The 12,462-nt window shown below is 41.6% G+C and overlaps 1 protein-coding gene across 1 annotated transcript in view; it reads left to right on the top strand.

The window, feature by feature from the left end:
* The first annotated feature begins 5,657 nt into the window (after positions 1-5,657).
* kifap3a (kinesin-associated protein 3a) overlaps positions 5,658-12,462 on the top strand; it is a 57,458-nt gene continuing 50,653 nt past the window's right edge. The window contains 5 exon segments of the mRNA XM_039812522.1: positions 5,658-5,852; positions 6,532-6,663; positions 10,299-10,444; positions 10,547-10,605; positions 11,416-11,557. Of these exon segments, the coding sequence (XP_039668456.1) occupies positions 5,812-5,852; positions 6,532-6,663; positions 10,299-10,444; positions 10,547-10,605; positions 11,416-11,557 (520 nt within the window). The 5' untranslated portion in view covers positions 5,658-5,811.

The following is a 12,462-nucleotide window of genomic DNA, read 5'->3' as shown; positions in this document are numbered from 1 at the left end:
GAAAAAAAATTACTTTTTCTGGGATTTGGGGTGTTATTTTGTGTCTCTGGTGCTTCCAGTCGCATACAAACTTTGAACAAAAAACATCCATGCTGTTCTGAGTGAGATACGGTTTCTGAATGTGTCCTGCCTTCAGTCTCCTGGTGAGCTGGTCAAAATCGGCACGGCTTTCTACGTCAGGAGCCGAAACGAGGTGCATAGAGGGCTAACCATTAGCATGGTAGCGCTAGCATGCTAGCTTGTTCTCAATGGCAAAACACTGCTACAACACACACAAATTCACCATAATCTACAAAATAAATTGTATAGAACTACTTCCATGTCCCTGTCCTGCAGGTATTCCACGCAAAGTTGGAAGTGCGCCCTCGTTTAGAAGAAGTCTCCCAGCTAATCCTGCCTAGTACTGCCCGAAGTTAGAGAAACAGACTGCCAACAAGGATGTTACAGCAGCGAGAGGTCTCACTCTGTAGCTAACACAGAGACCTGAACACAGGGTGAAAAGAGGAGCTGCAGCAATGCATGAGTTTTTTGAAAATTAAACCATGTAAACCTATTCTGATACAATCTCAAATTACAATTATGAACCTGAAAATGACTTTAAAGAAATACCAATAAACCATGTTTGTGTGGACTACCCAGACCTTACGCTGCAGAAAAAAAAATCCTTTAATTAAAAAGCACTACAGTCGGTGACTAGCAGACATATCAGAATGGCAAGTGTGTGCACCTTTTATTTGTTAGCTTGTTAGCTTGGAGCTGTGGCTGACAGCTACGAAGACAGCGTGTTTTCTCCCTGGACCGACTGGTCCACTCTGCGCTGGAGGCTTCGGGTTTCTCTTGCGCCCTCAGCGATTGGTTTACGGATTAGTGATGTACCGAATCAAGTTGCTCGGGGTGCGTTTGAATCTCAGATTTCAGGGAAGAGCACCGACATCCCGTCCTTCAGGAGAGGAATGTGACAACACCTCTCTAGTGACAAACTTTGCACAGATACAGGTCAGTATAGTCAAGATCAGGCATTCTAGGGGACATAAACAGAAGAAAAACACATTTTTGAGTGGAGGGGGACTTTAAGTATCTCAGTAACAATGAACTAAGGGTAACTAACGTTTGTTGTTTTTGCTTTCTTCCAATTTGTAGGGCTATAGTTTCAGCCAGAATGCGTTTGGAGGTTATATAGCTTCGTCTGAGAGCCTCATTCATGTCGTGTCTACACTTCTGCGTGTCCCTGGCTATATGTGTCACTATCACTGTCCTCTTTAGGTTGACACCTTGTAATCAGACCTCAGGATGAGTTAGAGGAGTTCAGTGGTTTTAGTGGCTCTTTGTAGGTCCCATTGTTGACTTAACATACAAATGGACAGCTTTGCAGATGGTGTGATTGAATCACAATGGCTGCAGGTGTCTGTTTTCATTGAGTAAGACAGTTGGGCATCTTTAAAACTGCAAACATACTGTCAAACTAAAACAAACGTGTCCTTGTAGCGCCAGCGAGGGAATACCGTATATTTTTGAACCCCTGAACACAAATAATATTCTGATATATATCCATCACGAGCCACAGACTAAACTTAGTGCAGTGACATCAGCTGTCACTGGTGCTGAGATGAGCGACTACTTTGTGGAGAGCAGATCTACCGTGTTACCGTATTGATTACGCCCACTTGGCATTTGTTTAGTTCTCACGTGTCACTTTAGTTAACTCGATTGGTTGTTGGAGTTTATGTACCACTAAACAAAATTATAAAAGCAACACTTTTGTTTTTGCCCCCACTTTTCATGAGCTGAACTCAAAGATCTAAGACTTTTTCTATGTACACAAAAGGCCTATTTCTCTCAAATATTGTTCACAAATCTGTCTAAATCTGGGTTAGTGAGCACTTCTCCTTTGCTGAGATAATCCATCCCCCTCACAGGTGTGGCATATCAAGATGCTGACTGGTTTTCGGACCCCCCACCCCCCCCCGGATCCCCCCGCAATACAGTAAAACTGCACATTTTAGAGTGGCCTTTTCTTGTGGCCAGCCTAAGGCACACGTGTGCAATAATCCTGCTGTCTAATCAGCATCTTGATGTGCCACACCTGTGATTTTGTTCAGTATAGATCAGGTTTATGACGTTTTCAAAAAGTCCCATGAACAAAGCTTCCCTCAAAAACAATACTTTGTCTTATTATGAAGTCTCAAAAGTCTTATTTTATTACAAGTAAAGGAAATCTGCAAGCGAAGAACCAATAAATGTCGTTTTGTGAATGTTATTTCTGTTGAAATGACACTGATACTCATTTCTACTAAATTATTGAATTGATTTGATGGCGTACTGGAAGCACATTTTTGACTTGTTTTAAGCAAGGGTGAAACTTTAGGTTCAACATTGAGACGTTGAGATCTCCACTTTTGAGCAAAATTGAAATTTTGAGCATAACAAGCACTTCATTTTCTGCATTCATGGGGAATTATTCTGCAACAATTTGTACTTTTTCTGCATCCAGTTATGGTGCAAATGTCTTTATTTATGTAAAGGAAATTATAGGTTTTTGGGGTGGGTTGCACTGACCAGTTTTGATTATGAATGGTTGAAAAGTTGACAAAATTAGGAATTTTATAGTGGATTTTTTGTGCAACTTCCAGTTAAAAATATGGAGTCTCTGGAGGGACATGGGGAATTATTATTTCTTCTTATGCACACAAGAATCTTTCTGGTGCACACAAGAAAAAAAGAAAATCCCCAAGTCCCTTTAGGGCACATGTGTCAAACTCGAGGCCCGCGGGCCGAATCCGGCCCCTCACAGATTTAGATCCGGCCAGCATATCTATTTGGGTTCTCAATAGATTCTGGCCCGCCTAGTTGTGTGCCAAACCAAAAACACAGAACAGTGTTATAAACTGTAATTACACGACACTCAAAGCAACATTTTGGCAGATTTACCGACTTTGAGACTAAGAAATTCCCCCCAGAAGCAGACCGAGAGTTTTCATATTCAGGCTGTGAAAGAAGTTGCTGTTTGTTTTGATTGATTTTCTTAATTTTATAATGGCTAATTAACTTTTTTGCTGACTTTTGTAGGGCTTTATGTCGACAAAAATGTCAGAAAATGTGACAAAAATGTCAAAAAGTGAGAATTTCTTTTTTTTTTAGTGACAAAAATCTCTGAGAATGCCATAAAAAAGTGGGAAAAAACTGACAAAAAATGACGAAATGGCAACAAAGATGTAAAAAAAGTGACATGCAGTAATACAGTAATATAGACCAACATGCAATTTATTTTGCAGCCAATCAGCTTTCGTGTTATTGGTGCGAGTCTCTTTCTGATTGTACTGCAGACAAAAAACTGATTTTATTCTTTAGCCATACTGAAAAAACTGAATCTAGGGCTTGGTTGATGTTGTGATAAAGGTCTTGAATTTCATTCATAATGGTCTAAAAAGGTCTTCACATTTTGTTTTTATTTGACAATGTGAAACCTGCAAAAAGTCTGTGTCTTGTTTTAAGGATACAAAACTTTTAGGACTAGAATAGTTGATAAAATGAAGTCCTTTTTTTTGCAAAGTCCTCCATTTTTAGTAAACGTTTCAACATGAACAAGTGGACATAGATAGATATAACAGAGTTAGAAAACATTCCCTGTGGTTGATGTGAAGCTTTACATGATGAACATTCAGGGAAATATAAAGTTGAAGGGACTCCACTTGATGGACTGAAAGCACAAATTAAAAATAGACAAAAGAAAGTTCAAACCAGTCTGAGGTTCGCTAACAAGCGGTGGAACAAACCCCCTAAATTCCAGATTCCTCTCTTACTTTCAGTTCGTGTTCAGAGTTATCTAACCCCCGACGCACCCTGTTGGCCTCTGTTACTCCAACCTGCAACCAAACCATCCATCATATTGGCACATACTTTAACGCTGAAGAACAACTGCAGTCAAGCCGTTTGGACATTTAGAACCACACTTCTATCTGTAATTACATTTGAGATATGCATGATAACATTTATTTTCTTATATAGTCAAAATTGTTTCCTCACTCGTCAGAATGCTAATTAAAGATGCCCACAATAACAGTCTTACTGTCAGACATGCAAGATATCTACAACTTTGATTCTGCTAGAAAACTGCATTTAAAGGTCCCATGACATGGTGCTCTTTGGATGCTTTTATATAGACCTTAGTGGTCCCCTAATGCTGTATCTGAAGTCTCTTTTATATAGACCTTAGTGGTCCCCTAATACTGTATCTGAAGTCTCTTTTATATAGGCCTTAGTGGTCCCCTAATGCTGTATCTGAAGTCTCTTTTATATAGACCTTAGTGGTCCCCTAATACTGTATCTGAAGTCTCTTTCATATAGACCTTAGTGGTCCCCTAATAAGTGAATCTGAAGTCTCTTTCAATAGACCTTAGTGGTCCCCTAATACTGTATCTGAAGTCTCTTTTATATAGACCTTAGTGGTCCCCTAATACTGTATCTGAAGTCTCTTTTCATATATAGACCTTACTGATCCCTTATACTGTATCTGTAGTCTCTTTTTATATAGACCTTAGTGGTCCCCTAATACTGTATCTGAAGTCAACTTTTATAAAAATTTAATTTTAAAAGAAGGGGGGGGGGGGGGGGGGGGGGTGGCCTTGACCAACTGCAACTTTGCTCGTTTGAAAGCCATGATGTCTCTCTCTCTCTCATGGGTAGACCAAATTCTCTGGGTGGGCAAAGCAGAGAAAGGGGAGGTAACCTTGCTCCTTATGACCTCATAAGGAGAAGATTCCTGATTGGTCCATCTGAGCTTTCATTTTCTCAAAGGCAGAGCAGGATACCCAGGGCTCGGTTTACACCTATCACCATTTCTAGCCACTGGGGGACCATAGGCTGGGGGAACTCATATTAATGTTAAAAAACCTCATGAAGTGAAATTTTCATGCCATGAGACCTTTAACATATCTGAAAATACGTGCAAAGTATTCAAAGTGACAGCATTAACCTTTATTGGCTATTGACTGGATATTTCGGATGTTTGTAATTCAATTTTTACTATAGTCAAAAAGATTTCAGATATCCACAATGTAATTTCAAAATGCAATTTCAGACTTTATGACTTCATGAATTATAACTAGAATCAATGCAAGTGCAGATATCCACAAATGTATTGGGGATATCTGTTTTTATTTGGGATATCTGGTATTAGAATTATGACTCGTAACAATTGAATTTCTGAAAACCTGAAAATGAAAATAAATATTTCCCATAGTAAGAACACTATCTATCTATCTATCTATCTATCTATCTATCTATCTATCTATCTATCTATCTATCTATCTATCTATCTATCTATCTATTTATCCATCTATCCATCTATCTATCTATTTATCCATCTATCTATCCATCTATATATCTTTCTATCTATTTATCCATCTATCCATCTATCTATCTATTTATCATCTATCTATCCATCTATATATCTTTCTATCTATTTATCCATCTATCCATCTATCCATCTATCTATCTATCTATCTATCTATCTATCTATCTATCTATCTATCTATCTATCTATCTATCTATCTATCTATCTATCTATCTATCTATCTATCTAATCTCAGCATCTTTGTCCTCCGTGCCGACAGGGGGTAGCAACGCTAACTCGCTTTAGCCGCAGTGCATGCTGGGACCTGAGTCGCCGCCCTGGCAACAAGCTAATACATCCATGGCAACCAGCTGCAGAAATCAATAACATCCGCCCGTGTCTTCATCGGCGTCAGCTGCTCCAGTTTAGGGAAGACGGAGGACACATTTCATGTTGTCTTTCTTTCTTTCTGATCTAAAATGGACACTCTGCAAGCAGGAGACCCGCGGTATCTGAAAAGGTAACGGTCTGTGTCCGTTAGCAGCGAACAGAAACCGGTTAGCGTTAGCGTTAGCTTGGTGCTCAGCTGTTGATTGATTGATTGGTCACATGACGCGCCATTTAAAGGAGCGACAGTAACGCTAACTGACTACTCTGCTAAACACGTTCATGTTAATGTCATTTTGTGTCAGTCCGACCAGTTTAAAGCAGCTAACGGTAGTTACTGAATGTGTAACGGTACGTCTGGCTAACGTGAGGCTGTGTTAACGTTAAGAAAAATCGATTATTAATCAATATAAGGGTTAAAAAAAACACCCGCCACCGTCGATTTAGGAAGAAGTATTCAGATAAATGTGCTAATACCACAGGACAGTGTAGAAATACTGTTACTAGTTGAAGTCCTGCTTTCAAATTTACATCTACTTTAAAGTACCAAAAGTACTCAACTATATACTATTTTGTTTTGTGTGAGCACTAAGAAAGTGTTTATTAACAATGTGTCTGAATCATCCTATAAAGGAGGAGGCCAGACATGAAATTAAACCATTAATTCATAAAGAAGTGCTGTGTCTTTTTTGAGAGTACCTTATCTTATTGGCAAAATTAAAGTGAAAGAAACCAGAATGAGCATTTAGTGTATTAATAAATGGGTGAAAGAAATGAAATAAAGTGTTGGATATGATGTTTTTGACCCCCAGGAGAGTGAAGGGCTGCAGTATAGACGTCCACCCCACTGAGCGAGCGCTGGTGGTTCAGTACGAGGTGGAGGCCACCGTCCTGGGAGAGCTGGGGAACCCCATGGTCGGAGAACGCAAGGAGTGTCAGAAAATGTGAGGATAAGAAACCGACTGTCTTCCAACTGTATGGCTGCAACGAACGATTATGCAGATTATTTCCTCCTGGATGAATGGTTTAATTGTTTAGTCTCTAAAATGTCAAAAGAATTGTGAAAAATGTGGATCAGTGTTTCCCAAAAAGCCCAAGATGACGTCCTCAAAATGTCTTGTTGTGTCCCCAACTCAAAGATATTCAGTTTACTGTCCCAGAGGAGAGAAGACACTAGAACAATATTCACATTTAACAAAGCTGACATAAAATTACTCAAACCGATTAATCAATTATTGAAACAGTTGGCGATTAATTAAAATAATCAACAACTAGTCCACGACGTTCCACTTCCAGGATTGCTCCGGTGCGCATGTCTTAAACCGATGTCCGTCCCCTTCCTCTGTCTCTGTGTTGGCGTTCTACCCTCCGGTGGATTTGTGAGGACTATGGTTAACTGCTCCTCAGATCTCTGCAGGGTAAATCCAGACAGCTAGCTAGACTATCTGTCCAATCGGAGTCTTCTCTCGCACGACTAAAGGCTCTGACACACCAACCCGATTATCGGCCGCAGGACAGTCTGGCGAGGTCGGTGACTCGAGTCAGTTCGGTGTGTTCTGTGCCGTCGTCCGTGGGAGGAGCCGTCGGCTTTAATTTGGGCCGATTGGACATGTTGAATCGGCCAGTGGGCAGTCGGACTCAATGGCCAATCTGATTGGTGTGCTGCTAGCCCTTGACTAGCAAATCAGGGCACTTATGTTAAAACACTTACTGGAAGTGACGAGCGTATCGAGGATGAGCATTTCGAACGCCTCTCAAAATCTGATGAAAATCTTTCAAACCGACCTTTGTCGATCTGAAATGAAGACCGATTCAGCCTGTTTCTCTCTTAAAATGTTTTCAGAAACACGTTTCGGTGAACTATTTTCGTAAAATACGATATTGTGTTCCGAACGAGCCGCCATTATGGTCGGGGAGAAGCCAGACAATACAGATTAGCGCCGCCTGCTCGTTATGGAGACGTGTTACGTCTCGCGCATGCGCAGAACGTTCGCTCAAGTCGGCGTCGCTTCGGTGTGTTCTGAGGCACTTTTTGGACCAACTCGGGGAGACTGATCAGTAGGGTTGGGTACCGAAACTCGGTGCCAATAGGGAACCGGTGCCGACGTAAACGGTAGTAACGAGACCGAACAAGAACGAAAGTTTTGGTGCCTCATTTCGGTGCTTGACTTTACACTACACCTGACAGCATGTAACGTTAGCCTAGCTTTAGCTAGCAGCTGGATTAAACACCGGTAAAATGCTGACAGCTAACGTTAAACAGTGTAAAGTGTGACTGTATTTCACTGTGGAGGACTTCAACAGCGGGATGTAACAGTCTGCTCTGCAGCAGCAGCAGCTGCCGCTGTCGCAATTCATAGATATACAGTATGTTTATATGGTATTCAGACAGTGCGTAACAACACAGACGGTGCGTTCACTCGCAGCTGCCGTTGTCAGAATTAAACAACACAGACGGTGCATTCACTCGCAGCTGCCGTTGTCAGAATTAAACAACACAGACGGTGCATTCACTCGCAGCTGCCGTTGTCGGAATTAAACAACACAGACGGTGCATTCACTTAAAACAGGTAGCCTCGTGGTGCATTCACAGTATTTGTAAAATGCCCTTTTCCCATCTGGGGTTCAACAGCAATTTACTGGTGAAATAAGTTATTGTTATAGTTATTACATTATTGTTAAATCTTTAATTTTGACCATGGCCTTAGCAATAAACAAGTCACTGACTGTTGTTTACTACCCTTGTTTTTTTTCTTCTTTTTTTTTACTTTATTGAAAAGTACTCGTTTAGGCACCGGCACCGTTTTAAAAGTATCGATTTAGCACCGGAATCGAAAAAAATCAAACGATACCCAACCCTACTGATCAGTACGGTCGGGCGTCGGGTTGGTGTGTCAGGGTCTTTAAACAACTTTTGAACGTACACATGTTCCACCAAAACAAGTTCCTTCCAGAGGCTGTTCTGCCGCGGCTCCATGCGGAGCTTAGCGCCGCCCCAAGACGATTGTGATTGGTTTAAAGAAATACCAATAAACCGTTTTTCTCCAATCCCAGAATGCTGTGTGGACTAGCCAGACCTTCTTCCACAGCGCTGTGCTGGAAGGTCTGGCAAAGCGAGACTAGTCGACAACTAATCAATGAATCTTTGCAGCTGTAGCAGACTCTGACTCCAAAATTACAAGATGGCAGCAAAGATGGCGTATCGGGCATATTTTGGCTTCACTTTTGCACAGTGGGAGGAAGAGGAGATGCGTTATTATGGATCCCACGTAACTTCTAGGCAAGTCCCGCCCTACGAAGCAGCCCGATTGGGCGGGGTTAGGCATTGACCTAGAGTGGTTAAGGTTAGGATAGCCGATTGGTCAGGGGATAGGACCTGAACAAATGGGGTTATGTTACCTCGCGTAAGCATGGACGCCTGGCCAATGGTATTATGTGAATGCTATTGAAGGGCGGGCCTTGCCTCAAAGTTGCGTGGGTTCCATAATAACGCAGTGGAGACGCGTCGTCCATCTTTAGATACAGTTTATGCTTAGGACTAAAAAAAATACCATTGAGACATATTTTGTCAAACCAAATCCTAGATTACAGGGATTTCCCGACCATTATAATAGAGCCGTCGCATGAAATCGATGTGAGCACCAAAATAACCGAAAGACTTTCGTCAGATCTAACTATTGTAGTCAGCCCCCTTTTTAAAGGTCCACTGTGTAGTGTTTGAAGTATTTTATTAGCTAAAATCAACGTCTTCATTCATAAATATGGCCTCATTGGTGTAAAAATGACCTCTGCCAATGATCTGACTTCTCCTCGTAAGCGAAGAATTTCTTCTCTGTGTTTACATCGGACGGGCAAGTCCACGGAGGCTTCCATGTCGTTCAGCCATTTTAAAAAACTCTAATGGCTGAGAGGGACATAAAGCACTAGCCGACCTGTCTAGCTAATCCACAACGCGTTTCCGTTCAGAGCCAGCTGAAACCAGCTGAAACCAGCTGAAACGGAGAAGGAGAGCAGTGAGAGGCGCTCGTCACCGCCACGGTGCAAATTGAAAGCCTGCAACTGCACTTCAGTTCATAACGGAGGATCAGACTTATGGCGAGCCACAGGAGAAGGAATCCTCGTCGCCAAAAAAGCGAAAAAGGAATTAAAAAGGCAACGTGACACATAACGGCTACCGTAGTTTGACGCATTTGAAAAAGCGAGGCGCCAGAGAGCACTATTGGTTTGAATGCAAAATACAATTTCACCGCTAGATGGGAGACATTACTACACAGTGGACCTCTTAAGCTTTTTCGAGAGTTATTTATTTATTATCTGCTTTACCTTTCCAACGTTTTAGACACAGATATGGTGATAAAAATGCTCCAAAATGATGTCAAACTGCTTCTTTTTTTTTTCTTAAATTGAAAACCAAACCGCCAAATATGTGAACCGTAGTCTTTTATAGAGCTAGGGAAATTATATATTATATCTATTTATGTATGACGATTTCATTTTATACCTTACGTCTGAGAAGCAGGTGCTCAGTGTTTCTCTCAAAGGCTGCGATTTCACTCGTCTATATATGTTTGTCCCTCAGTATTCGCCTGAAAAGCCTGAACGCCCACACGGACACGTCCTCTCTGGCCCGGAAGGTCGTGGAGGAATGCCGGCTGATTCACCCGTCCAAACTCCTCGAGGTGGAGCAGCTGCTCTTCTATTTGCAAAACCGCAAACATTCAAATGGTATTCAGGAGTTCATCGTGACTGCTTCACTAACACTGTAATATTCAAGGTTAAAAGTATTCCTCAAGATCAAAGTAATTAGCCTTTTGTTACCTTTCACAGACAACCAAGAGAAGAAACGCATCTCGCCTCGAGACTTCACACCGTACGCTGGAGTGGAGGTAGGAACGGGCCCAGCAGGGCTGCAACTAACAACAGTTATTTCCATTATGGATTATTTTCTGGATTAATGGAGGAGTTGTTTGGCCTTTTTAAAATGTCAGAAAATGGAGAAATATGTGGATCAGGGTTTCCCAAAAAGCCCAAGATGACGTCCTCAAATGTCTTGTTTTGTCCCCAACTCAAAGATATTCAGTTTCCTGTCACAGAGGAGAGAAGAGACTAGAACAATATTCACATCTAACAAGCTGACATCAGAGAATTTAAAATAAAATTAATAAATAAACTTTAAACTTGGGGTACTTTCCATAAAATCATCTCTCAATGCAAATCAAACCAGCTATGAGGCTAACTGAGATAAAACCATGCCTATCTCTAGGTATGGTGAAAGGTATGTGATGATGTGGGGGGGCTATTTTAATTCCAAAGGCCAAGGGAACTTTATCAGGATGCATAGTATCTGGATCCATGAAATAACTGGCCTTTCAAAATAAAAGTCTGCCTGCCTCTATGGGAATCTAACATAGGGGTGGACTGACTTTTGTTGCCAGTGGTTTAGACATTAATGGCTGCGTGTTGAGTTCTTTTGAGGGGACAGCACATTTACACTGTTATACAAGCTGTACACTTAATACTTTACATTGTAGCAAAGTGTCATTTCTTCAGTGTTGTCCCATTAAAACATATAATGAAATATTTACTAAAATGTGGGGGGTGTACTTACTTTTGTGAGATACTGTGTTTATACACACACAGTTGTGAGGACATTTCCCATCCGTCCCCTTGGTTGAGCTGTTTTATTCCCCCCTCAGCTGGACGAGGAGGCGAGCATCAACAGCATCAGCGAGTACGTGGAGCTGCTGTATGAGGACATCCAGGAGAAGATCCGAGGAGCCACGCTCATCCTCCAGCTGGCTCGCAACCCCGACAACCTGGAGGAGCTCATACAGAACGGTACCTTCCTCCGCTAACTCAAGTTCAGTAACACAAATAATAAAGTCCTGCAGCACCCTAACAACCGTCTCGCTCGACATTATCCCGCTTATTACACAGCTATCGTATTTTCTGGACTATAAGTCGCATCAGTCAAAAAATGCGTCATGAAGAGGAAAAAAACATATATAAGTCGCACTGGACTATAAGTCGCATTTATTTAGAAATGTATTTCACAAAATCCAAGATGAAGAACAGACATTTAATCTGGAAAGGCAAGTTATTCAACTACACAATAGCGCATAGAACAAAAGGCTGAAAAGATGTCCGGTATGTTAACGTAACACATTAACACTTATCCAGCTAAACAATAGCACACAGAACAACTAGCAGGGCGTGGAGACGTAGCTGCACCGTTGACCAGCCCCTCTCGGCAGCACGTTGTTCAAGCACCCATCTGTGGACTCCTTCCTCCACCTCTGGCCATCTTGCTTTCAGCCCGCGATTAGCCGATTAGCTTTCTTTGTTTTCTTCATTGCAGTAAGAGTCACCTTTTCTCCAGTCCCTCACAAGTTTCTCCCTCACTCCAAACTTTCTTTCTGCTGCCCGATTACCGTTTTCGGCTGCATATTTTACTACCTGCAGTTTATAATCTGCAGAAAAGGATTTTCTTTTCTTTCTCCGTTGTCTTTAGGAGCAGCATATAGTTGTCACAAGCCTAGAGCGCCCTCTCGCAGCTTTGTTTTCAGTATGAATTAACATTTAAAAACATGTTAAATTATATATATTTTGATATATAAGTCGCAGGACCAGCCAAACTATGAAAAAAAGTGCGACTTATAGTCCGGAAAATACGGTACTCATAAGGAGGTTACCCGCTGATAAGACCTGCGTCCTGGTTGGGACCGTTAACTTTACCGTGGCTC

The sequence above is a fragment of the Perca fluviatilis genome, chromosome 9 (assembly GCF_010015445.1).
Source record: "Perca fluviatilis chromosome 9, GENO_Pfluv_1.0, whole genome shotgun sequence".
Lineage (NCBI taxonomy): Eukaryota > Metazoa > Chordata > Actinopteri > Perciformes > Percidae > Perca > Perca fluviatilis.
This window is presented reverse-complemented; position numbering and strand designations above follow the sequence as displayed.